Consider the following 27,799-nt stretch of genomic DNA (forward strand, 5'->3'; position numbering starts at 1 on the left):
CGCTGGGCCATCACGGCCACACCAAGAGCCGGTCACACCTCGCCGTGCCACATGGGAAGCTCCGGTTTTGACAGCAAAATGACGGAGGAAGGGATGCGAAACACAGCCAGGGCCCGGTGGTGGGAAGGCAGCGATGCTCGACGCGCAGCGGCAGGGAACCGAAGCGTTACTTCGAGGGCTTGGGGCAGCAAAAGGCAAACTTGGGGCCCTTTGGGCACCCAGCCACCACCTGTGTGTGCTCCCAGCCTGCAGGTTTCTCACCGAAATGCCACTGTCCCTTTTGGTGCCGTGGTCGCGCTCTGTCCCCACGGCACCGCCGGGCGCCACGTGCCCGGTGCCGGCGTCTTCGCAGCCGTGGGATTTTCGCGGAGTGGCTTAATTTGTACTTCCCTATAGCATCGCACGGATTTTTTTTTTTTTTTTGCAGAACTATTTCTTTAAAATGCAGCAGGCTTTACTTTTCCCTCTACTTTCCCTTTGTGCGGGCAGACTGCCCAAGCAGATGGTGTAATGTCACCTGTAAGCAAGCTGAATAGATAGGTTCATTCTTAGGTTTTCGAGAGCTTTTATTTCCTTTCTATACGGTACGACCATCGCTGGGAGCCTGCTCAAGATGGTGTTTCTTTTTTGTTTCCCTTTAAAGAGCTTCCTGCTGCCATCGGGCCTTTTTCTTCCCCCCCCCCAAAGTCTCCAGTTTTGGGCTCAGTTAAAAATCTGTGACTTGAGAAACTTTCCCGGGATTGTTGTAAGAACATCACAGGAAACCCTCGCCCATTTTTCAAAAAGCGTAAACGAGGAAGGTTAGAATAAGTCAAAAATGCATTGAATTGTTCAGACGCACGCTGTTTTAATTTTGTAAATTCAATATTTGTTTTAAAAAAAACAATTAACTACTTTTAAAAAGAACATCTTTTAATTGCTACCCATTTTTGTAAGCCCGGCTTTGCTGGCCCGCAGTCCCGCTCCTCAGTGGGACCCCCGTTAATATAGGTCTTAGTGATCCGAACCGGGGCTGCTCTAGATAAGCCTCAAATTAGTTAATTTTGTACTAATAAGGAATTAGGGATTGTTTTAGTGAAGGTCCTGCTTGTATTATCATGCAAAAACTCCCCTCGACTTCAGCGGGGCCGCTGGCAGGAATAGGGCGAGGAGATGGGTTTGCATTTAGAAAGCTGCAGAGAAACTCTGGGCATATTATCGGGCTTCAATACATTTCTACCACGCAAGCTCCTTAAAAAAACAATCGTTGGGGTTTTTATAAGGCCGTATTTGCAGGTTTATCCGTGGGGAGGAGCTGAATAATAGGTTGCTTTTTAAAATTGATGGTGAATGGGAAGCCACGGGATCTTGAACGGACTGAGAGAGGTGGTTTTGTTCTTGGAAGGAAAGGAGAGAAGCTTTTACATGTAAGCTTGCTCTATCTTTTATTTGTGTTTATTTGATGGTATAAAATCCCGGGGTACTTGGGGGGAACTACTCGGAGTTGCTGCTGATGGCAGCGTGCGCCGGGTGACCTCTGGGAAGCCAGAGAGCCAGAGTTGGGATTTTTTTTTGGAAAAAAAAAAAATCAGGCCCAGTTTAGCATCGTCTTTATTTTTATAGAAATTTCATAATTAACCTGGATGTTTTATGCTTCTAATTGATGCCCAGTTACTGGTTAGTCCACCAAAACCCTCCTGAGAAAATTTTTGGGAAGAATCCGTCTTCAGTGCGGTTCAGGAAGGCAAAAACTCGCAATTCCTCATCGCCCCCAGTAGGAGCTGGGAGAACTCAACGTTTCTGAAAACCGAAGCGTTTTGGTAATAAATACGTATATTGGGGTGCAATTAAGAAGTTGCTATTTCTCAGGAGGAAAAAAATAGAAAAAATTGCTCTTGGCTGGAGCGAACGGGTTCTCAGGGCTCTAGTGCCCATTGAGATCAACTGGGAACTTTTGTGTGAGTTTCCAGCCACAGGATCGTTCCACCTCCCCTGTACGGCCCCAAGGAAATGCGTTTAGTGCAGGTGAAACACACAAAAAATAGGCTCGTTTTCCTACGAGGCAGCCCCCGGTGTTTCGATGGCGGTGAGCAGCCCGAGGAGCAGGCTGTGAGCGTGCGGCTGGGTGCTGAGATGCTCGGAGCCGAGCTGCTCGATGGCAGAGTTTAGGGCTTTAGCTTCCCTGCTATCCCGAGCCTTTCCCGGTATCCCAACCCTGCAAAACGTGGACTCGGCTCCCTGCGAGGTGGCTGCGGCAAGAGATTGGTCCCGTTGGAGGTGGGACATGGAGCCATCCGCAACGCCGGCACCATCAGCAGGAGCCCGCGAGTGTTTTGGCCTTGGTGTCTTCTCTCCGCTGGGTATCTTCTCTATTCTTGCCTCGTGACACTCGCGTGGGAATTCCCTCGTGGGGAATTTGGGGCATTAACAGCACGCTAGGCTCGTAGTTGAACTTATTCATAGATGCGTCAAGTTTTGTAGCAGATAGACTTAACTTCTTGATAAGGAAATAATGAATAGTTCCAGTATTTATTTTAAACTTTGCGTTCCCTTCTTTCAAACGTTTCGTTCTTCTCTTTACCCTTCCCAGAGTTCATGATGAAGGGAAAGTAAATGCTTTGCTGAAGTTTTTATTCCATTTCATGAATGGCTTAGGAAACAGCCTGCTTGAAAACGTATTGGAAATAAATTTAGGGATAATAAATCCAGGCCAAAATTTCAGGGTTGGTAATGAAAAGTAGGAGTGGAGCACTGGCGATTGTATTTAAAATCTCCTTGGATCAGGTGTTGCTTTTACCATGTGAGGATTTCATCAGTAATAACAATGTTGCTCTGGGTTTAATGGTAGAATCTGGAAAACTCAGATATCTGCCTCGTTTGCTGGTGAATTTAGCCATATTTCTCTTTCTGCCTACCTTTGCTTCATTTGTGTGTTTATCCCTATTGCTGCTGATAGCCGGAGAGAACTCAAGATGGAAGGGCCCTTCCAACCCAACCCATTTGGGGATCCTTTGATATTACGGGTTGTACCATCGTGGAGCGTTGAGTTTGTTCGTATTTAGGTGAGCAGCCCGTAAAAAATATGGAAATTGATTTCAAATTGATGGAAAGCATCAACTTGAAACCTTCGGCCTCTCGATGGTGGGAGTCTCATGATTCGCTAGTACCAGGAGCGTGGTCAAGGGCCGTTCTCTACGTGAAATAAATAGTCCCAATAAATAGTTCAGAAACCCACATACGCCAGCCCCTGGGAGCCCGACAGCCCCCGCGATCCCTCCCTGTCGCCTCTGACAGTAACCTTAAATCGTAAAAACACATTCTGAACGATGTGTGACTTTTTGAGAAGTTGACGTCCTTTTAATATGCAGGATCTTCCGAGGGAGAGGGGGGGCAAAAAAAGTCCCCTTTTTGAAAATGAAAGCACGTGCCGCAAAAGCATGCATTTATAATCATAGGGGGCTTTGTTTCAGCGCCTGCAGTACGAAATGCTAAATCAATAATAAATTTGAGATCAGCAGGAAGAACTACAGCACCAGAGCCGTGGAGCTGCCTCTCTTTCAGCAGTGGTTTTGGTAATGGTCTTTGTTCTGCCGGCACGCCAGGGCTCCCATCTTCCCTTCACGTCGTGTTTCTGGCCAGGGCAGTCCCGAGCTATCGAGTTCAAAACGGTCACTGCTTGATCTGTGAAAAAAAGGCTGTAAACATTTTGGAAATCTTTACAATTTTTCTGCTTAAATATTTGTTCCCGGTAGCAAGAACAATAGCGGTTTCCCAAAAGCACAGAGTTACCAGTAAGACATTTAAAGTAATCTAAAAATATTTTTGCGTAAGGAATATAAAATGCTAATATATTTTGAAGGATTACGTTCTTCTTCCCACTGAAACTGGTGCTTTACCAGTTCATTAGTGACTGCTTCAGTTAAGTGACCACCAGAATTCCCGTTAAGGACTGTTTTAGTCCCAACTTCTTGAAATCTGAAAACAGGAATGCAGTTGAACTTAAATTCAGGAAATAAGTACATGTGAATAGCTCTGTATTTGATCTTCAGAGATGATCCTATCGCCGTTTAGCTACCGAGAACGTTGGGTTCCTACAGAGATGCTCCCAATGGGAGCTTCCGAGTCCCATCAATAACCCGTTGGCTTTGCACATCTGAAACCTGCTGCTGTGTTGGGTGTTTGGGAAGTGTGTGCTGGTCCCAGCACTGGGCAGGACGGGCCCTTACTGGTAGCAAAGCTGGCTCAGCATTTATAAGGTCAAAATAAAAAAAAAAAAAAAAAAAAAAAGGATTCCAAAAATAAATGCTTAAAATTAGGTTCCCAATTCCAAGTCCGTGGTTTGTTTTGGTTTTTCATGCACCAGCAGCTTCCACTACCACCAGTGACACTGGCTGGGATTTACAATACCCCTGGCTACGAGGCTTTAGTTCAATGCCTAAATAAGGACGTAGCTCTAGGTCACCTCCTTTATTTTTGCACCGTGACCCCAGGGCATTGCCCAAAAATGGTTGCGCAGTTATTTCTGCATATTTTATTTCTGAACCGTAGCAGACCTGCATGATATTGGAACGGGATTATGACAAGTTCATAGAAGTTTTGCTGTCATCTTGTGCAGAAGAGATTCTTTGCAAGGACTTTGCAAAGTTTTGCGGAGGACTTTGCATTGCTTTTCTTCTAAGCGGTCCCTTTGTTATTTATGGCAGTGAAGATCCAAAGGTGTGGCAAGGCAAATATTCCCAGTTCATGGGAACGCACGGCTCCCAGTCCACTGGTGTGTAGGTTTGGTACATCTGCTCCTTCCAAAGAGCTCAGAAATTTGTCTCCTCCAACGTGGGTAATTATGGGCGGTGAGTGTCTTGTGCCACATCATGGTTTGATCCATGAATATGGTTTGGTAATCAAAATGGGATAAAAAAGGGCGATGGCAGCTGTGGGCTCGTACCTGGTAATCGCTCCGAAGTGGGTCTGGCTACCGGTGTTCATGGAGCAAGCATGGCCATGATGTTGGGTTGTGCCCAACACGTGTAGGGTGTGTAGGGTTCTACCATTCTGCCCCGTAGATCGTAAAGTCATGGACCTCAAAGATGGAAACGATCTTTTAGGTCATCGGTGCTGTTATCCTGCCTATGTAGGAATTCTCCTGACAAATAAGGGCCAATCTGGTGACGAACACGGAAATGTGGTGGTTTGCAGTAGGATGACTGCTGTCTGCTCACGCCCACTCTCAGGTGTCTGAGTTGTTCTGTGGGGTGACGTTTCCATCGAGAACCCATCGCCAAGGCTTTGGAGGCATGGGTTTTCATCTTTTTGTCTTATTTAATTTTTCTTGGGTCTTCAACAAGCTACTAATAACATTTACACTGGTTAATAATAGAAATGTCCTGCACTTAGCAAATGTACCAAGAATAAAAACCGGCTTACTCAGGAGTTATTTAAAATAACGAAGACCATAAGATTTCAGAGGAAATAATTTTGGTGAACCACCTGTTCGCGTACAGCTATTTTGGTGGACAAGGTAGAGGCTCTGGAATGGCTCTACGAAAATTGAAAGGCTACGATATCTGAAATTTAATAAAAAATAAAGTAAATCAAAGTAAAGTCTATAGTCAAACTCCTTAATTGTGATGCATTTGCTGAGTTTCCCTCTTCCATCGTCGGCCCTGCTCTGATGCCATATGGTCTACCATGGAACATTTAACTTGTCAGATATAATGGATTGTCCTGGAAGCAGATTTTTGCTTTGAGCGTTCGGCTCCTTTCTTGCATTTCACTCTCAGCTCCAGGCTGCAGGATGAAGGATTGTGGTGGAAATGCAAAGAAGAGACACACAGTTGATTCCCCTTAAGAGAGTGACCTATATGCCACAAAATTTTACCCACGTAAAGAGGCATTATCCCTGTCACTGACCCTAGCAGGCTGCATGTCAGAACCATTTAAATTTGTCTGGACTTAACAGATTGTGCAAATGTTTCAGAATCGAGTGCTTAGGAATAATAAAGGCTTGTCATTTCAACTTAGGCAGCGGCGGCGCAGCTCGCGATGGCCAAGGGATGAGTATTATTTATTGTGACCTACATGTAACCTAAGCCGCCTGCCTTGTAGACCTTGTAAATTAAGTTCATCTCCCAAGGCTACCGAAACTTAAAAAAAAATATATATTGTCCGATAAGGAACCCGAAGAGCCATTACTCTCTGGGCTGTAAAGCAGAGGTTAAGGTTGGAAGCGATCGTTGCTGCGGCTGGCCCAGTAGCAGTTAATTACCCAAATGTGGTCCTGCGGCAGAAAAAGGACGTTCGTCCCCTTGGACCCACCTGGACACGGGGTTTGGCCACCGCCGGGAGAAGGGACCGGGTTCAGGAGCCGCGCGTGCAGTGCTTCCACGGGAGGAATCTGGAGCAGGAGCAGACACTACAAAGTTGTCTATAATGCAAACTTAACCAAGCGGTTTCCGAAACAAGCATGACAAATGACAAATTTTGGATTTTTTTTTTTTTTTAATTTACTTGAATTCAGTGGAATAAATCACATTGGAAGCGTAGGTAACATTGCTGTCTGATTCTGTGGAGTAATTAAAGAGTTTAGGGTAAAAATCTAACCTAAGATGCTCGGTTTTATTTAGCGATAGTGCAGCCAGTGTTTCACCTATAGAAAACAAAATATTAGTAAATCTGAATTTTGCTGTTCCGTATAGCACTCCTTTCACTTGAGACGTTTGCATTGAGGAACAATTTTTTTTCACATTAATGTTATTGTTTTCGCCTCTAGGAGTGGAAAATTTGAAGCTAAATCATCACCCAGGAGTGGGGGGAAATCCCTCTCTCAAGGGATTTTTTTTCAGCATAGGAATCACCCTTTCTGGATTAGTTTGCATGAGACAGCTTTATCATTTTAGCTCTGGCTCTGCCGGAGAGTATTTGTACTGCTGCTATGAGTTTGCCTGTATTCTCAGCCCCAAATTTTCCCTGAAACGATGAGGAAACGTTAGGTCTCAAGTGTAACAATCTTATTAGGGTATGCATGCCCTCTGCTGGATATTACCGACTGGAGACCGGTGGGTATTTCATACGCTGCAATATATTTACCACATTCATTCCCATTCATTCCATACACATATATCCCACATAGCGTTTTGCCATAGACTAATAGCTCGTAGTTTGTTTCCCCTGCATACCCAGCCCGAATTACCCCATCCAAATTGGTTTTAAACCATCAAAATTCTAGAAAAAAAAATAATGCTGTTTTTTTTTCCCTTAAATTTCCTGCGCCGAACAATATTACCAATAAATAACAGCTCAGTGGGGATGTGTGACTGAGTATTTAATAGTCTAGTGGGCAATCACGGGCTCGGGTACTGCTGCCCGTAGTTGCGGAGAGCTTGGGAAAACGGGGGAGAAAAGGGAGATAACTGGTTCAGAGACATCTACGTTAGCAAGTCGCCGTTCATCTTGGTGATCAGACCTTTGAAATGGGCCAGGACCTGCTCGTGGTTGTCATTTGTGCCCTCCTCTGGGGCTCGCAGAGGATGCTGCGGGGCCGAGTCCCCGGCACGGGGAGGGCCGCGGCCGCCTGACGGGCAGGGTCTTTGTTAATCGTGGTGGGGAGGTGCAGGTTTGACCCCCAGCCTGGAAGATAAGGCTTTTGATCTCTTTATCCTTGCTCTTGTCCAACATGGTTTGTTTTAGTAGCCTTTTAATAAACGCTACTAGATAGGGGGTGGTTTACAGAGGGAAGATTTAGAGCCCAGACTTGGCTGTGGGAAGGTTTATTGTCCTCTTTCAATTCTGTGTCTTTCATGGCCTCAGATCCTTATCTAACTTGTTTTAAAGCGATTCTGGTTTCATGCTTGAGTGAAAACCCAGGTTTCCAGATACCCGATAAGGATCTCCTGAACCGGTCCCTGAACAAATGATGAGGGATCGCCCCGCGGTATATTTCAATTTGAAATAGCTCTGGGAGGCTCACTTAGGATAAAACAATATCCAGCGCTTTCCATTCAATTCTTAGATATTGCTTTCAGGTCTGGAGCCTTATTGCAACGTGTTTTTATTTGTCTCACGTCTTTATGAAAATGCTGCCCCTCGTTATTACTCTGGTTCTTCAGTGCTGTATAATGCTTTGGGGTTTTTTTGGTTGTGTAATGCCCCTGCCCATCTTGTGACTGTTGCATGCTCCGAGAATGAGAAGGGTGAATCACGGCGAGTAGGTTTTCTTAGAGTTTTTGTTTCTCTACAAAATCAATTTGCCCATTCTTTCCAGAATGATACAGGTGTTCAGGCTTAGATGATCATAATCATTTCCTCTAAACTTAAATTCCGTGCACATATGAAAAGGAAGGGAGGCTGAGGGGTGTTTACGAAGTCAGATGCATCTTCACGATGCGAAATGAAGGATCCCTTCCCATGGATGTCCCTCTGCTCCACGGCTTTTGGGTTTGGTGCCCAGTCCTTCACTGCGAACTGTGACGATTAGGATGAGACCAGTCTTTGTGGGACCCAAACGGTGGCCACGATGGGGAGGACTCTCTAAGGTTTCCTTCACTCATTAAATATGTCTTCAGACAACATTGAAATAAACATTGTTTTATTAAAATACCAACTTTAAATACGAATGTTTATTATTCTGGTCTCAATTAGTGCGTGCACTTGCTGTGAAAGACGGCGACGTTCCTTGCCCACGGTGCCATATCATCCATCAGTTGCCCAATTGCACCGATGGCTCTGACATGGCAATACCTTCGTGCCCTCTCCTTAATTTCAAGGTGCTGAAAACCTGTTGCAGAGCGTGTGATGTGCTTGTATTGCCGGGTTAGATGCCAGTTGGTCCCTGTAATGCAGCCGTATCGTGAAGGCAAATCGGCACCTGTGTCAAGCGTTACCTCTTGGAGGACAGCGCGATAATCTTTGCACTGATTTTGGTGGCTCTAGACAAGGACTAAGGGACTATTTTACGTATATCTGGCTGAATGTGATCTTCAATATTCTGTCTTCACATTCTTATCATTTCAAATGTAGTTTTGCCGCAGCTATTTTGTTTTAAAAGCACGCAAACAGCGACATCGCGTACTGCCCGGTAATAGATGCTATTATTTGGGAGCTTACAGAAATAGACGGAGCAATTTGCCTCAGTCTTTTGATTGGGGGCCAACGTTTCATGAACCAAGATCAGCGACAAAAAAAATAAAAATAAATTGCTCTCCTGACTGAATATGCAGAGAGGGGAGCGTGGAGGGGTCAGGGCTGCCCCGTCCTGGGGCGCAGAGCTCGCGGGGAGTGCGGCGACGTGCGCGGGGCCGTGATGCCAAGCCTGAGTGCTTCATTCAAGCCAGCCATGATCGCTGTGAATATAATAAGCGATATGTCCGGGCACACGTAGAGGAAGGAGTTTGGCCCTAGGGGTGTTTGGGAATTAACCCTGCCCATTTAAGCAGGAGCACTAGGGCAGCGGGGGCAGTCGGAGATGAAGCACCACTTCTGCCCGGGCTCCCCTTCCGTTCCTTCGCTTGTTCAAATCAGATCCGTAGCGTTATTTTAGTACAGGTCTTAGGATTTAATTTCCTTTGCGTTTTGATGGTATTGTTTAAAAAAAGAGAAAGAAATCTCCTTTTGTAACAGCACTTGCTCTGGCATCGTAACGTCTCTTTAAAAACCATTACTGTTTACTGCACATCCGTGTAAGTGGAAAAATCCTCTTTCATGTCAAGCAGATCTCTTTCTCCTGGCATTGTGCTACGTTTTGGGGTGTGATGCCATTAAAATTATTGGGATTAATACCTTCCCTTAGCTTTGTCTCTAATTTATGGAGCTTCCCCGGATGGGTTGCTGTGGCATTTGGGCTATATCGCGCCCGGTCTTGCCCAAACTTTGTTTAAAATCTATTAGATTCCTTTCTTATTGTCTGTACTTCACATGGAGCACAAAGCAGAAATAGCTCATTAACATGATACTTCCATTACCATCGGGTGAGATGCTTTGTGATGTAAAATATGCTGTTCAGAACCTCGCTGAAATAAATAGGATATTTTGACTGTATATCCCATACCAGGAAGCGCATTACTGTTGGAGAAATATGTGTACATAACCTAGGTCAAGCCCGAGTTACTAACTGAGCCGAGCTAAGTAACTCTCTGCTGTGTAAATGTTGGCAGAGGAGAGATTGCGCCCGTACCCCCAGCTCCAGCACTTACTGCTCAGCCCCGCTTGCCCGAAACCGAGTCCAAAAAAAACCCTCATTTAATACTAAAAGCATTCTTTACTATTTAATTTACATATCTTTTTTTTTTTCTTTTAAAGAACAGAGTACACAGAAGTTCTGGAAAAAAAAAAATAATAAAGAAATTACCTGCTGGCTCCTCAAAAGATAACGTGGGAGGGATAGGGTTGGTTTTTTTTTTGTCAAGGTCAAAAGATTGCAAAGCCCAGGAGAATATTCCTGGAGGGCACAGGGTGCGTGTATTTATTTCCCTGAGAGGGAGCTGCTCGTAGGTGTGTGTGGCTATATAATGTAGAATAGAGCTCATAAAGAGTTTTTTTTTTTTCTTTTTTCTTTTTTTTTTTAATTATTATTATTTTATTTTTTTTTACTAGGATAATTTATAATGCAGTAGAAATTTTAACTTGGTTTCTATACGCTTCGTTTTTTCTGGATTTCAAATCTCGGAGGCAAAAATTAAAAAGAAAAAGAAAAAAAAAAAGCCAAGAGTCCTGCTAATCTGGCTCTCAGAGACAAAAGCTGCTGTGCAGAGCCAGTCCCTGTGGCAAACGCAGAGAGCAGAGGTGGTCTTCGTGCACACGCGTGGGCGCGGAGAGGAGTCCTGCCCTCCTCTCCGCAGAGCTCGAGCCCTTCCAGCCTTGAGCAACCAACTTTGAACAAGCGTAGGAGAGAGCTGGAGATCGAGGCTGAAGTCAACTGATCCCCGATCGTCATAATAATGCAATTAAGCCCTGCTCCGGCCAATTCGGAGCCATTCAAATTTCAATCTTTAATGCTTTTTTATTTTTTTTTCCCAGACAGGTTTTCATTCTTCAATCTAACCAAGAACCAAAGCCCAAATGTGGGGCATCAGGAACCTGAATTAGAATATTCTGGTTGAACTCATCTCTAAAAAAAAAGATGTCAAAGACGGAATCAATGTAAACATTGAATTCAAGTCGTTTATAGAAATAGCTTCACTTCCTTTTTCTCTGCAGATGGAAAGAGTTGCCTCATGCCTCTCATTCTGCCTACCCAAAAAAAGACAAGGTGCCCTATCTCCCAGGGCAGGGGAATCGGATGACTGGCATTTGTGCTTGGGAAGTTGCTTGAATTTTCTACTTAATTCGATTAATTTTTCAAAGCGCACCATGGAAAGGCGAGCGGCTTCTTTATCGATTGATTGGCAATCCTGGGCTGCTTTTATTTTATTTTTTATTTTTTTTTTATTTTTCGCAGTTAAAAATGCGAGCGGAATATTTCGGAAGCGGTGGGTTCAGCTGAGTGAGGATAAGCAGGGCTCGTTTCTTGAGGTATTGAGGGAGCACGGCCGTGAGACTCGGTGTGTTTGTCAGGAACCAGGAGCTGCATGGAGTTCTTTGTCTCTCCCGTGATTGGCATGCACGGTGGCAATTAATTCAATAGATAGATTTTATAGAGAGATATTTACGCCCCCGAAGTTGCTACCTCGGATGGCAACCAAAATGCCTTTTCGGCATCACCTAAAGGATAAGCGTGCACTTGGAAGTGATTAACCACCCTTTGTAGGTCAACTTCTCCCATGAAGCTCCCGATTCAATTGTCAGACCAGAAAGCCACGGAAGGCTACGGGGTTTGTCGCACGCGTGGAGTGCTGCTAACAAACGGCACGTTTCAGCATTTGGTCCTCTAGGTAGAAAAAAATTCATCAGACGTCTGCCTGGATTCGTTATTCGTCTGTATTTCAAGCTCCTTTTTTTTTTTTTCTTTCTTTCTTTCTTTCTTTCTTTTTTTTTTTTTCCTTCCCCCTTCTCCTTTCCTGGCTCACGACAAAATATGACGGAGGGGTACTTTTCGGTTTTAAAATATGGACAGCGGTACTCCATGCAGTAAAAGACTCGAACGATTAATGCTACCCTTATGCCTCTTTTGAGTAGTTTTAGCCATGGGGCTTGGCACTGCCACCATTGTCTTTGTGCCAAAAAATATCCGCAGCGGCTGCCGCATTCTAGTACTAGAGGGGTTGTCTCGAAAATTCCGCAGTGAATGCGTCGGGTGTCTACATCGCCGTAGACGCTCTCTCTTTTTTAAAACATTAAAAAAAAAAAAAAAGGAAAGGAAAGGGAAGGGAAGGGGGAGAGGGAATCTTTTAGCTCTCGGGAAAGGCGCAGCGCAGGCTGCGGTGCTCGAGCGCCTGAAAACGATGCATAATGTACAGGAAAGGGAGAAATTCAGGAGACGCTTTTGTATCTGCAGAGCACAAATAGTTGCTTAAAGAGCCTCCTCTCGCATATTATCAGCGCTCCCGCAAATTTTATTATCTGAAACAAATGTGCCAGTGAATTTGAAGCAGAAAATCAACATCAAGACTGTAGCTAATTTGAAATGGACAGTTTATACAAAAGATATTCCTCCCCCCCCCACCCCCCCATCCTTCCCGAAATGAAGTGTTGCTACGAAAAGTATGATAATTTCATAATTACAGTGAAAATCCGTGTGTGTGTGTGTGTGTGTGGCTCTTTGGAACGGTTTTCTTGACTTTTTCGTGAATTTGGGGTTATTTATTCTTAATAGAGCAGGCAGATCCCCGGCTGCACGCGGGAACAACACCACCAAGGAAAGGCAATAAAGTTAAAGGCTTACACCCGCCGGATGAAATTGTGCTCGCCCGTGATCTCCAAAGCTATCTGCTTGGTGGTAAAAGTGGATGCTAGAGATGAAATCTTTACAAGGAGCATAATCCTTAAAAAAAAAAAAAAAAAAAAAAGAAAAAAAAAAAAAAAGTCAATCTCCTGCTGGCTGCTGTGCCGCTTTGGTACCTCACAGACTTCGACAGAGTCCTGGACGAGTGCCCATTGATGTCATGGAAACACTCAAATTACTGAGAATGATTCATGTCTATGCTGTTCTCTTATCCTCCCCCACACAAATAGAAGTAGATTTTAACCCTGACAACTTGTAATTTGCAGCGGGTTTATTTTTGTATCGGGATAAATATTTTTTAACAACTGAAATTAAGCCCAGGCTCGCCTGTGGCTGATCCGATAGGGAACGGGGGCTGCCGGCAGCCGGGCAGCGGCGCGAGGAGCGCGAGGAGCCCCCGGCGGGGCCGCGTGCGCCCCTGCCCCTCGCCTCGTGGGGCTGCCGCTTCGCCCCCTGCCCTCTCGTTGTGCCGGCAGGCCCCGGCATCGGGCTCCCGATCCCAATTTCGTTGCCGTTTCCAGCTTGAATGATCTCTGCGGAGCGCTTGGAAGCCGAGGGGGTGATCCGTCATCCCCCCGCGGCCAGATCCCAGCGCTGTCAGAAGTTAGCACGGGTGCAAAACATCTCCCGAACCGCAAATAAAGCGCGGGGGTCCCCCCCGTGTTTAAGCGAGGGGTTTAGGTGGCGAGCGACAAAAGCAGGAACAAAAAGAGGGGCGGCCAAGCAACAAAAGGAAGCTCCGGGCTTGGATTATTATAGGGGAACGGCAGGGGTTTGTTCCCAGCCTCTGAGCCAGCCTCGTGGCCGGCCCCAGCCGAGTGCCTGGTGTGGCTAGCGAGGAGGTGTGCTCGGCCACCTAGGTGTGCTGGGTGATTTGGGATCTGACGTGAGCTCTCCCGTCCTTTGTCTGTCAGTCTGCCTCCCCGTGGGCTCTGCGGGAAATGGGGCCGGCGCTGGGAAGTCCCAGCAGCGGCGCTGCCAGCCCTGGGCACGCGTGTGCCGCTAGCCCCGCGTCCCCATGCCCCTGGAATTGCTTCTGGGACCATCCAAGGCTTCCTGGAGACGTCCAGCGGGTGACACGGTGCTGTCGGGGCTGTGTCTTGGGGTGTGGGTTCATTAGGGCACGGGGTGGCACTGGGGTCGGAGGGAGCATCCCGTCCTGGGGCACTCCTGGTGCTCCAGCCGACGGGACCAACTTGGATGTCAGGAGTGAATTTTTTTGCTGCCTTCTTGGGTGTTGTGTGAGATGATGCCTCCCCCCGCCGGGATTATCCTCACCATAAGGGTGGTCTTTTAGTGTCAATATGTTTTGTATCAGCCCTCTTGACTGCTCTTTGTCTCACTAGCACGTGGTGTAGCGCTACTCAGCCGTGACTTAATGCTCTGCAGAAACCACCTCTTCCCTCCTCGGCTTTGCTCAAGCCTGGCCGTTCCCACCTGAAAGACCCTTGATTTTCCTTTGCAAACACGCCGTAACCCTACCGCTGCTGCACGCCAGGCCGGCAGGGACGCGTTTTAAAGCCTTCCTGGGGGGGAAAAAATAAAAAAGGAGAGAGTGGGAAGGGCTGCTCGGGGCTGGCAGAGCGTCTCGGCAGCCGCTGGGCCCCCGTTCAAGTCCCCGCGCCGCTGGGGCGGCCGCAACTTGGGCAGGGGATGGCAAATTTCCAGCCCGGTGTCCGGCTGCCAGGTGCTGGGAAGGAATTTCCCCGTCCCAGGGATTGATGGAGGGGCTGTGCGGGTGTCCCCCGGGGAGAAAAGGGGCAGCACTCGGCATGGGGCAGAGCGGGGGCTCTCCACGTCCCGGTTTCTGGAGGTGCGTGGAGCGGTGCCGCGGGGGTTAGGAAGTTTCTTGCACGTTGCCATCCTCAGCTGGAGAAAACCTGAATCCCTTTCTGCTGCCTGCGTGCATTACGCAGCCAGCAGGGCCTATTTTACATAAGTAAACAGCAGTGGGAAACGTGGGGAGCGTGGTGGAAAACACTCAGAGCCGCCGAGGCTGGCTGTTTGGATCCGTTACACACCTATTTGTCTTCTCTTTTATTAACAGGTAAAACAGAAAGGGGCTCGTACTCGTCGTATGGAAGAGACTCGAATTTACAGGGTTGCCACCAGGTAAGTGGAAGGCTGCTGAGCAGCGAGGTTGCGATAAATGCTCCGCGAAACGAGGCTCGTGGCTGCAAGTTGGGCATCCCGGAGACGGGCACGGCGAGGGCTGCGAGCGCGGGCTCTGTCTGCCTCCTTTAAAGCTCCTGCCCGAGCCGTGCTGGCCAGGATACGGTTCCTGGAGGCTGACCTAACACTGCCCTGGTCCACGCTGCTGCAAACTATTGATTCTTGTCCCCCCCCCCGTAACAATGCTGCAGTGTTTTCGGCGCGGCGGCTCCTTCCCAGCAGCGCAACTCCAGGAAAGGCACCGCAGAGCTGGTGGCGGCCCCCAGCTTTGGATGGCTACCGCAATAAATTATAGTTTTCCTCGAATCTGTATGATGTTGTGTGAAAACAAGGTTGTATTGAGGGATAAAAATGTCTGTGAAAATATGATTTGTTGTCCCTTTTTGTTTCGGAATTGTTTTTGGCTGGAAGTCAAGGCCAGCAGGCTAACAGCAAAGCCGTCTCAAGGGAAGCATGCGTGAGCTAGAAAAATAAGAGTAGTTTAATTAAATAATAAAATGCCAATGTAATACAAAGGTATAGCATGTGTGTGTGTGCCTCTGTGCACTTTGCATTTGCATACTTTTAAGTCTCCAGAGAAAGTCTGAGTCTAAAAATACTATCAATAGCCTCAAGTCTGTGCTTTGTTTCGAGACAATTGATTTTTTTAAAAGACACTTTCTTTTTAATTTCGGTAGCAATATTAATCATGTGTTTAAATTCATTTTGCTCACGAAGAGTGCCAGGCTTCCTTTTTTTTTTTTTTTTTTTTTTTTTTTCTGAGCGCGGCAGCTTCTGACTTTTGGGAAAGTATTGAAAGAGTTTAATGGCCTCCTTAATATTCAGAGCTTTCCGCTGTTCAAATATGCCAGGAGAGAAAAAAAAAAAATAGGAATATGGGGATGCAGTTGGTTTTTGTGTTTTGAAAACAAGGCTAGGAGCTGGCAGGACGTGCTGCTGCCCCCAGCGCTCGCGTGGCACCCGGGGTCTGTCCACACATGACTTTCAGATTTCACCTCAAAATGCACCTTTTCTTCGCCGTCTCTCGGTTTTCTTTCAACCTTCCTGTATTGGAAAGGGCTTGTAATACCCCAAATAAGTCAGAGATGAGTTCAGGATGCCTTGTCCAGGCGTTCGAACCGAAACCTCGCCGATTCCAGTAAGCAAATTGCCTCGTGGTGTCCACAGAGTGCTCTGCAGTCCTGTAGGGTCAGCTGATGGAGAAAACTTACTGCCCCGCCTACCCTCTCTCCTTTTTTTGGGGGTTTCACTCGTGAAAAATTGAAGAATATTAGGTAAATATTGCAAAAGTAACACGAATAACAGAATTTCCAACCCGGGGAATTTTCTTTCTGCCCATGCATCCGCTTTGTTGAAGTGTAACGGAGAAGGGGATGAAGCAGATGACCAATGGCCAGCCGTGAAGGAGAGGAGCTATTTCTAAAAATAAGAACCTCTTGAATTCCTGAAAGGTACAGAAGGAATAATGCTGAATGCCAAGGCTGGACCATCTGTTGTCTGTTCTCCAGGCTGCAGAACTATCAGGATCCACCAAATTATTAACAAGCCTGAACCTTCAGGCTGGGAAGAAAATTTCAAAACCGCAAAGTCTACTGCGAGATTTCCGGGACGTGCTTTTGTGTGTGCTGAGAAAGATGAGCTAACCTAGACAGGAGATGCTGAGGAAGAGGATATTTGGTCAATTCCAAGGAAAATATCAATGGTGATGATACAGAAAATTAAGAATACCCGGAAACTTGGAGTTTTCAGAGGGCCCTGTGCAGCGGGAGGAGTCGCGTGCGCTCCCTTTTCCGAGACCCAGGAGGAGCGTGCAGATTTTGTTGATTTCTGAAAGGTAAATTGCTACCTCCAGATGTGATGCATTGCTCTCTGTAGATGAGTTCCTGGAACAATTAAGGAAAACTAAATACCTAACGATATTGAACTTGCTACCTATTAATCTTCTGGTACGAAAAAAAACACCAAGCCCTCTTGGTGCAGACGGCAGCGGCGAGCTGAGGTTTCCTCCCCGTGCTCTGCTCACACCAAGGAGAAGAGGTCGGGCACGCGGCGAGCCATTTACTCCAGGATGGGTTTTATTCCCGAGCCCAGGGCCCAATTCTGCTCTCACGGAAAACTGTAGTAAATACGACACTGATTACAGTGGGAATGGAGGCAAGCTCATCTTGGGAACCATTTAATTCCATTAGAGAGAAGGCAGCGAAGAAACATGTACCCAAGTTGTTGTCAAGGCACTTTTGAAATACTGGCTTCATTCAAGTTAATGACAAAAACCTCATTTCATTCAGTCAAGTCAGGATTTTGTGTGTTGTCTTAATTCTGCGCTACTCACCATCTCCCCACAGATCCATTTTTTTTCCTTATTGGGCTGGTTTGGGGGGCATTAGCAAGGCAGTGGCATTTAACAACGCGCTCCTACTTTATCCATCTAACTTTATCCTGGTTCCGCGCTTCGGCTTCCCAAATGATAGATAAAAACGTTACTTAAATAGCACGATTTAAAGATAAAAGAGCGTTTGTGAAACGTTGATTTATCTTTCTGCCAGAGGGTCTGGATATCTAGAATATCATTGCTAGACTATTGGTAGCGTGTGCTGCTCAGTGTAGCGAGGATCCACTCATCGGTTAATAGGCGATGGGACCGACTTTGAATAATCCAGGGCCACCGTGCTTTGCTGGGCAATGGTTAATTCCCAAAAGCTCTGAATAAAGAGACCTGTAAAGTGAGCTCGGTGGCCAGAAAGCATCCACCGTAGATTTCCAAGGCAACGCATGAGATTGTCTGGGGGAATAAATTAAGAGTTCCTGGCCGATTTGGATTACGCCTTTTTGGCAAGTGCCGAGTGAAGGACGTTTGGCATGAGGTGCTTTAACTTCAAGCAGAACCCCCAAGTCCTGGGATGACTTGTTTTTACTATTAGGAAAGCGAGCCTCGGTGTTGCTTTTGGCTGTGCTGGTTTACTCGGTGTTGCAGAAATACTCCGAGGCTGGCTGGAGCCATCCCATCTCCAAAGCTGGGTCAGGAACGAAGCGTTAAGGTAACGCGAGTCGAGTTACACAAGCTCCGCCAGTTTTTGCTCTTTTTTTTTGGGTTTGTTTTTAAATACCTGCTCCCAAAACGTAATAAATCCCAAATGAGATCATATCTGCCGGACTTCAGCTTGACTCAAGGCACCGTGGCACAGGGAAGGGCTGCCAAAGGGAAGGCCACAGGCTCCCTCCTGACCTCCTTGCTGTGTGCCCGGGCTCCTCTCTCCTCTCCATCCTTCCTTCCCTTGCTCCCCCATCTCTCTGGAGCATGGTGGCAGGGAAAAAAGGGTCACACATCATGGGTGAGGGGGATCCCAGCGTGTCCAAACTCCACGGGACTTGGCGAGCCTGAGAGGAGTCCCTGGCACAAGCCTTGGGTTTTAATTTTTGAGCGCTCGAGGCTCGCTGAGCAGAGCAGGGGGTGTTTATAACACACCTTAGACAGGGATTTTGTACGGGGGCAATGGAAATATTGCTGGAAAACTCGAAAATGAGCATAATGGGGATGAAAGACCGAGGCAGCTTCTGTGGCAAGTGCGTGTGGATTAATTCAGCCCAGCTGCCCGTGCCTGTGTGCCCACGAAGTGTGTAAATCCTTGCATAATGGCGTTCTCGTGCTGAGGAGGGAATGGCCAGAAATAGCGATTGCCCATTTTCTTTTTTTTTTTTTTCTTCCCCAAGTCCTGGGACTTCCTTTTTCTGCTGCGAATTATTGAATTGTTGCAACATCTCTAATTATGTGAAGAGGAGTCCAAGCAAAGAGAGAAAGGAGGGGAGGAAAAAAAAAAAAAGAAAAAGAAAAGGGATTATCTTTTTATCTGCCATGTACTTTTAAAAGGCCCTTCTTCAGTGCTTCATTCAGCACGAGATTGAGCCTAATGCATATTCTGAAATCAGGCTTCCGACTGAAGCCACTGCAGAATAACTGCTGGAAAAATCACTCTGGTAGCACATTCTTCACTATCTTGCAGAGCGCTTTGGGGTTTTGTTTTTGGGGTTTTGCTTTCCTTTTTTTTTTTTTTTTTTTCCTTTTTTTTTTTTTATGGCCTGACCACATTTTCCTAGTAAACAGTAAAAAAAAAAAAGGCAGCTCTCTGGCTGCAGCCAGGGAAGGTGTGAGCAGGGGTTGTGCGTGTGTCAGCACACAGCGCCGCTGCGCTCGGAGCTGCTTCTCATTTGTACTTTGTTCAGGACCGGCAGGGCAAAGAATCTCTGCGGTTTTATTGGGATTGTATACAATAAGTTATTAAATTTCATCTCTGTAATACACCTGCAGTAAAATAACAAAACATTACTGCACTTAAGGAACATGTGTGTGTGTTGCAATGTTCCACCCCTCCCTTCCCAACAGCTGCTTACGGATTTCAAGATCCATTGTATGTATTCCCTAGAGCCCACCTCTAATAATCGAGACACATCTGCCATTGCAGTGTTATAGGCATATGTAGTTTTATTGAAAACTATACCTGTATAAAAAAAAAATTAAATAACTCCTACCGCAATTAAATTGGCAAGCTACCTTTTCTGCAGATCATATTGCAGACCTCTGGAGACGCAGCGAGTTCATTTGATTCTTCTGTTACAAATCACTTAGCAGTTTTTTGCTTAGTCAAATAACGAGATTTCCTCGCGGTTTGATGGCGAGATTCCTCTGCCTGTAACAATTCCTCCATCCCTAGAAAAACACACACAAAAGCTATCCTAAGATGATAGAAGATACCTAATGTACCAAGGAATGCGGGTCCTACAAGTCTATTGCTAATCCGTTTTTGTGATGAGATGTGAAGCGCCAGTACCCTTAATAAACCCGACGGTGCTTTGTTTATTTGCTGTTAAATATTTGGAGTCTCCGACCTCTTGGCTGGGCAAAATGTGCTTACCAGCCACAGCTGCGTAGGGATGCGATAAATAAAAATTAAAAAAAAAAAATTAAATTATGCTCTACTGTAAGCACAGCCTTTGATACTTTGATACCAGCTAACATCCTGGCTACCGTGAGGTCTGTGATCAGTGGGGCTGGGAAGCAGCGCTTCTCCTGCTAACTTCTGTGGTGATTTATAGCTGGAGAAGGTTCACCTCTTGTCATCGTTTGTGCTCCAGCATCTTGCTGTGGGAGGTGGAATCATTGCTTCTGCTCCAGAAATTAGTTCTAGCGCCCATAAACTATCCTCCTGTGATCGTGGGCACGCTGTGGACTAATGTTTTGGATGTTACAGCACTAAAATAATGACATAAGAGATAAAATTTCCATGTTAATCAAATGTATTAAAGGAACAGACTTAAGTTCAGATGTCTGAATGGCTCATTTAGCAGAATTCCTCATGCATCCAGAAAGACACGGTTTCATTGTCCATATCATAATTGAAGAAATGCTAAAACCCAACACTGCAATTTAGTGGTAAAAGGAAGTGCTTTTCTCTTAGCCCTTTGGATCAAATGTTAAGCTGAGGGCTATTTTGTTGGAAGTGAGCATTCCAAGGGCACCTTTCTGGAGCTTATAACCTGGCAACAGAATAGCACTGCTATTTGTAATGTGCAATAATAGGTTTATGTTGTGGTTGAGTGCTAATAGGAGCTGGGTTTGCCTTTGCAGTCACTGCACTCTGACTTTCTGTGCTATCGTCAAGGCGATAAAAAGGGGAGTGATGCTCGCCCGCGGTGGTACCACAGCGAGCTGTGACCCCGCCACGCTGCACGGTGCTGGTTCAGGTCTGGTCAGGGCTTGATGGAGGACCTCCAGCAAAAAGGCGGCCTGCTTTGACCAATTCTGGCAATTTGCAGGGCTCGGAGTTGAGTGGTGAGTGCCCTGGCGTGTCCAAGGGTGACAGCCGAGGGTGGTGGCCTTGGCATATAAGGTATGGCTTGGCGACTTTTGCTGATCTAAATGCATAGAGCCTGAAAAACCACCCCCACCAACAAAAAAACCAACCCATCCATGCCCAGGTGGGTCTCGTGTATCACCCCCCATCCCAGTAAAAACACGTTTGCTGGTGTTTACGTGGAATTTCCCCTCTTTCCAGTTGTGTCCTTTGGGTTACTGGCCTGCGAGGCGTTAAACTCCAGCTCTACCTGGCCATTTTCAGGAAGCACGGCGAGACAAGGAGCTCGTGTGTGCATGCACACAAACAGCACGCGTGGCCAGGCTCTTGGCAGCTCCCTGTGCAATAGAGGCGATTTTAAATCTTCTTTTCTTGGGGTCTGTAACGCTGAGGAACGCGTCGACCTCTTGTCGTTGCCACAAGCCCACGTGGCCGTTTCTGTAGCATTCGCTGCGCGCTGTCGCATTGCTCATTTCCAACAGACCATTGCCAATAGCCTTTTTACTGCCCAGAAGTTACTCCGCGCTTCCACCACCCCCTTCTGACATGTGGTTACCTGCTGCTTTGCAGGGGAATGAATAGCATCTTTAATCACACTTAATTACCATGCGGCTGCAGACAGGAACTTCACATACAGAACAGCTCAAGATGGAGAAACGAGATCTTTCACAGGCACGGATAGACGCAGAAGGCTGATTATTAAAATAAACACTGTTTTCAAAATGTATGCTACACAAATTTTGGTCGGGATCTGTACTTTCTAAGAGAGCTATTAATTCACATTTATAAGGAATAAAATTCCTCTCGTTTTGCAAACTTCTTTGCAGCGTTTCTCGTTGCAATTCAGACAATCTGCAAGTTGTCCAGATCTCCCCGAGTTTCGAAACCTAGTGCATCTCTTTTGCTTACGCTTTGCATGGGCTGATATTTATATTTTAAGTCATTCAAATTAGTCAGTAAACAGTCCGGTACGTGTAAACACCGAAAAATCGGTGTTTTAACAAACCGGTGCCATAAATTCAGACAGCAGACATTTCTTGCTGCATTGGCTCTAGAATTTTTTTCACCTGTTTCACTGCATACTCCTCGGGAAGGTCCAGATAAACACAAGCCCATGATCTGTATATTTTTAAGAGCTTTCCAGTAAACTCTCACCACCTGATTTTCACAGAAAGCTCTTTAACTTCCTCCTTGGTAATAACTGGAGGAAAAAAAAAGAAATATGTTCACATCCCCCTTGAAAGACCATGTTTCAGCACTGCAGTTGCCCCTCGGTGTCTGGTGCCAGCCTTCACCAGCAGTGACCTTAAAGGTGGTTTTCCTACAGGAGATGATGCTCTGGCCGGGCTTCTTTTGTTGTGTGATTTATTCCTTTGCTTCTTGGCTTAAAAAATAGGAGCAATTTCTTCTGACAAGTAGAGATTTCAGGGAATGGATGAGGATATGAATCCTAGCAGCTATTTATGTATGGAATAATTAAAAACAATGACTAAGTTGTGCTCTCATCCTGCCTAAAAAAAGAAAACCCGCTGATACCTCAGACACACAAGCACCATCAAACGACTTTGGAGTTGTCATGGAGCGTTCCTCACTTCTTTAGGAAATTCTTTGTCTTCTCACATCTGAAGGTGCTTCTCTAGCTTGTTTTAATTCACTATTAAAGTAATTCTCAGAAAGAGAAAGGACTGAATGACAAACTGCCCAGGGCAACACAGTGCGGGGCATCCCAGGTAAATGGGATTCGGGCTCCAAGTCCCACCTGTGTTGCCTATGACCCTTGGGGCCCCCCCCCCCGATTACCTAAAGGCCTTTCCTGGGCCTTATGGGGCCATTCAGAGATGTGAGGCAGAGGGGTGGTCAGAGCCTGCGAGCAATTCCCGGTATTGGGTTCACTGAATCACCCCCCGGGAGCAGAAACCCCTATTTCAGCGCAGCCGTGCCCGACTTAGGCCATCTGTAGGCTGGGGGCCATCGACCAACGACTTAGCAAGGCCTTGTGGTGTGTCTTTCTCGCTTCCCCTTTCCTGTTTTGCTTGATTTTCGTTGTTCCCCTTTCACAGCCTTTTTTTTTTTTTTTTTTTTTTCCCCTGTAACTGTCTTGTGTTTTGCTGCAGTCTGTGGCTGGTGTGAGCACAGAGAGAGGAGGAGGAGGCTTTGTGTGAGGGGCTGGACGTGCTCCTCACAGGTGGAGGAGTGGGTCTTGAGCCCCGTCACACCTCTAAAATGGACATTGCTTGATAGATTACACAAACGATCAAACTTTTTGTGTGAGGGAGTGGGATTTTTTTCTCGCTTTCTCAATCCTGTGGGACACTGGTGCCTGCAGGTCAGCAGGACAGTGCGTGTGGGCTCTGGGACAGCCCGCCAAAAACTTGGCATTTTTCTAAAGTTCAGTTTTTGGCTCTTGAAGGTATCAGTAAGAGGTGGTTGAAGGTATCAGTAGGAGGTGGTTAGTGCCAGCCACGTGCTGGTGTTTGTGGAGGATCAGCCGAGCTCGGAGGAGAGCCATGGGCCCGCGCCTGCCCACCCACCAACGTGCCCACTGCTGACCAGGCCACACTCCTTGCAGGTAAACTTAAAATACCTCCCTTGGCCTCTCCTCCAGTCAAACAGTGCAAAACTCTGCTATTTCCACACTTGCCAGCTCTACAGGCTGGATATTTTCCAAATTCTTCTTATTTCAGACCTGTTATTGTTAGGCCGGACGCGTGGCCGCATGGGCTTCCCTCATACCGTCCTCCTGCTCTCTCATGTCCTCGGTCTTATTTACCTCAGGAGCAGCATTTTTAAAGTAGATTTTCCCCCCCTCTGGCTTTGAAAAGTGCCGAACACATTGTTGGTGCTTAACAAATAATAAATAATAATACCCCAGAAGCCAGGTATGTCTTTATGCCTTCGCAGCAGATGAGGTGCATGTCTGCCAGGCATTCAAGTCTTGCTGCAGTATGTTTAGCAACAATGGAGAAGTTAATATTTTTATTTTGTTTTGAAGTTAATGACAGAATATAGCCATCTGTCTGCATGTTTATAGGTCTTTCCATTTTATTTTTTAACTGTTTTCCTTCTTTGAAAATGGATCCTGCTTGACTGTCAGGAGATTATTATTTTTTTTTAAGAGTAAAGGTATAAGCTATACGAGAGGTAGAATTATGGATATTTCCTTGCCTTTCAAAAGTATCTGGGGAAAATGCATATAAAGTCAAATAAAAACCAACGGAATCACTGAAAATATAACTCACTTGGGTATTCCTCTGTTGGTTTTTTACATCCCACTGTAATATACAGGATTACCTTTACAACATAGACAGTGGATAACAAGGTTCTGTGACAAATACAGTTTCTAGACAGAGATTGTTATTCTTTAATGCAATGCAAAAAAAATGCCAATTAACTGCACAACACATTATACTCATCTACAGAGAAAATCAGCCAGAAAATCCCCCTTGCTTTATGGCCTTAGATGAGGCTATCTTGCATCGTCCCGGAGAGTCACCTGCATCTTGTCCCATGTCTTGTTGGGAGCAGAGCTCCTCTGCCTTCACCTAGTGCCCTTCCAGTCCCTGTTGTCCCAAACACTACCCAGTAGTCATGTCTTGGTTCATTGCTCCCCTTTTTGGAAGGCTTTGGTGTTGAACAGTGAGAATTTTCCATGAGTCCTTACCATTTTCTTTAAAATATATATTTCCTCTTAATCGTTTTTTCAAGTTTTATTCTGTGATGACCAATCTTTGGCAGGCTTTATAAAATGACTCATTTGTAGCCCAGCTTTGGAAGACTTGTGAGAAAGGACGCTTTCAATTCGTGCTCTTCCAACAGCACCAGAGGAGTGTCCTTCATCCATGGTGCGACCACGGCGCAACACGCATGGAAATTTCTACTGCTCGTGCGATTTATGGGCACATCCTGATATCATACGATGGACTTCATGTGGTCATACGCATGTGGAACAGCACAGACAATTTCAGGATTGCAAGTGTACAAAAGGAAATCGCCTTTGATGCATGTTTTGAAGTAGCCCAGCGAGGACAAGCGAGGCTTCTTCCTCACATATTCTTGCCACTGGGTAGGGCAGCAACGATGCTGTGCCAGTGTCCTTTAGTTTTCCAGTTTCTCGAATCTCATTCTGAAGTTGGTGGGATTCACGTTTGTCGTGTAACTTCTGCTGGCTCTTTGCTTTCTTTTCTGCTGCCTTCCTTTATCGGTTCCGTGCTGCAAGGCACGTCGTGCATCTCCACGGGGCGCTAGGTGCAGGCGAGAAGAAAGCAGTGTCTGTGAAACGTTGCTCTCTCTGCAGTGCTTCTGTTTGGCCTGGTGTTTCCTTTCTGCCAAGGAGCTTAGCTTAGTGGCTTTGATTTATTTGTAAACAACGTCTTGCAAATAAACCGAGTCCACATTTTGTGACGTTTGTCCCTAATGGCAGCCGGGAGGGGTGCTGCCAGCCCTGCTCCACGCCAGCTCTTTTCTGCATCTTTTTGGCTAGGAAAGCGTTACTAAACCTTGTACTGATGGTGGGAGTCGGACTTTGTAAAGAAATAAGAGAAAACCCAGGTGGGGACATGTCCACAGGCAGTCCTTTGCTGACTATGGGCATCAATACCAGGCCATACAGGCACTTGCTTAAGTGGATGGCTCGTGCTGGCTTCCCCAAAAGCAGCAGTATTGCAGAGCAGGAGCAAAGCCTCTCTCTGCAGCGTAGGCAACCAAAATGCTGCCTCCACAACAGAGAAGATCCTCAGCACCTCTTCCACGCAGAAAGGAGGGAGGAAATGCAGCCGTGTGATAGCAAGCAGGACACGGAGCAGGTCTGCTCTCCCCTAGCTGCCCCAGATGCCCCCTTGGAGGCACCTAAGTAGGCAAAACTGCATTTTCACTTGAAAGTGCATTTTCTGAGCTAGCTGCAGGGCAGCATGGAGAGCTGGCCGGGTGGCACACTCTGCTCTGACTCACCCAAACGCCAGCTTGCTATCCTTTCACCTGTGTCAGCACAAAAAGGTGCTTTTTCTTCCTGCCCGTTCCTCAGAGCAGCTGAATTTGCCAATTTTGTTGTTGTCGCAGGGCAATTCTAATTTATTTATATTTTTTTGGTCCTGTCTTCAGCACAAGGTGACCTGAGCTTTGCAGACTGTACTTGAAGTGAAGAAGCCTTCACGTTTTGTTCAGCCACAGTTATACATCATGTGCGGGGGGATCAGTTTCCATCAGGCAGCAAATGTCTTAGCTACGTGAAAAAAGACCCTGAGGAGCAGAGGGAAATTTGAAAGCGAGGATAAAGGAAAGTTCCTGTAGTTTAAGCTCCACATTCGTGCCGTTGGTTGGCTTTATGTGTGTTTGCATGGATATAGAAAAACAAAAAAGTGATGTTACAGCACCGAGAGGAGGCTGGGGGGACCCGGCCACCCCTGCCCTCCCCGTGGCGTGCATGGGCTGACGGCGATGCCACGAATGTGATTTATTTCCAGCTTGTCATGTACCGTTGGGTCCCAAGCCCACTTCTTCCCCCCAGCTTCCTTTCCAACGTGTGCTTGAGGTTTCACTTCCCTGCGCCTCGCCCCAAGCAAGCTCAGGCTTCTTGATGTGAACGTGGGGATGGAAACATCCCTCCCAAGCCCCTACGGGTCCTAGGTCCTGTGTCTGACATGCAGGATCGTTTGAGGAGCTTTAAATAAAAGCTTTTAGTCTGCGGACAGCTTTTTCTTTTTTCCTACAAAACCTTGCTTCTGCCCTAAAAAAAAGGGGGAGGGCGTTGTTTATCTTTCAGGCTGATGAATAGTAATAAGTCTGAAAATAAAAAACAAAACCACGCACTCACACACACATCCTCCGAGGCGCTTGAAGTATTTAGCATGGGTTTTGTTATTTTTTTTTTTTTGGACAGGAAGTTTCTTCGGTCTCTTAGATGTCTGTACGGCAACTTTTCTTTGGTTAAAAATATTACTAGCATAATTTCAGCAAAAGGCCGTTTCCCATGCATTTGAACTTCTGTAAGCCTTTTTCTCTGTGTTCTCCCATTCAAAGGGAAAACAATAATTATATCATTAAAAATGGGAATTCAGCCACCAGACACCTTTTCAAGACTGAGGCGTGTCAGGGTATTTTACCCTGCCTGAGACAACCTGAGCCAGGATTTTTGTTGTAAGCCCTTTGTAGTCGAACGCTTACACGGGGAAGAGTGATGATAATTGACTTGTTAGGTTAACGGGGCTTTTTTTAGGGTTTCTCATAAGTTGCCAGCGAGAGCCATTTTGAAGCGAGCAGCGGTAGGACACCCTCACTGAATCATGTTGAAGTGCTTACTTGAACTGAAAAAAAGCAGAGCCCGGCGAAGGAATTCCTGCCAGCGAGCCTTCGGGATTTTTTCTCAGGGAAAAACCGGTGTAAAAATGTCCTTCTCCTCACAGCGTTGGCTTCTGCGTGTCATTAATCCTCCCTGTCTCCTATCCGTCTCTGGGAGATCTCTGGAGATCCACTCTGGATTTCCGCGGTGTTTGGTGGCAGATTGTTCTGGGCTGGATCTTCTCGGGCACGGGCGCTTGTGCAGGGCCCCGTTCTTCATGCTCTCAGCCACATCCAGCTCCTTTCAGGCACGCTGCTGTTTCCAGAAGCGTTTCTCTGCTCGGGGAGCACATCTGCAGGTGAGGACGTGGGCTTTGGTCCCGTGTGGCACGGGGACAGCCCTGGCACCTCGGCCACCTGCAGCACCGGGGAGTCACCAACTGCATCATCCCGTCCCCTCTGGGCACAGCCAGCAGCACGAGGACTCTCCAACCACGAACCACTGCCCATGGACTTGGACCAAAGTCTCCACTTGCCTCTTTCATCCCGTTTTCCCCTGCCACCCTCACGCGCTGGGCGCTTTTGGGATCATCCCCAGAGGTGGCACGGGGCAGCCCCTTAAACGTGGCTGTTGTAAGGCTGGTTTTGGGAACCC

At 46.5% G+C, this 27,799-nt stretch overlaps 1 protein-coding gene across 13 annotated transcripts in view; it reads left to right on the top strand.

Moving 5' to 3' along the window:
• TCF4 (transcription factor 4) overlaps positions 1 to 27,799 on the top strand; it is a 176,772-nt gene that overhangs the window by 74,955 nt on the left and 74,018 nt on the right. For all 13 annotated transcript variants that reach the window (XR_014619249.1, XM_084304351.1, XM_084304348.1 and 10 more), the window contains one exon: positions 14,898 to 14,962. Coding sequence is in view for 12 of the 13 variants with exons in the window: in XM_084304351.1 (XP_084160477.1) it covers positions 14,898 to 14,962 (65 nt within the window). In the remaining variant the exon portion in view is untranslated. The remainder of the gene's footprint in view (positions 1 to 14,897; positions 14,963 to 27,799) is intronic.

This window comes from Netta rufina, assembly GCF_964035555.1.
Source record: "Netta rufina genome assembly, chromosome: W".
NCBI classification, from domain to species: domain Eukaryota; kingdom Metazoa; phylum Chordata; class Aves; order Anseriformes; family Anatidae; genus Netta; species Netta rufina.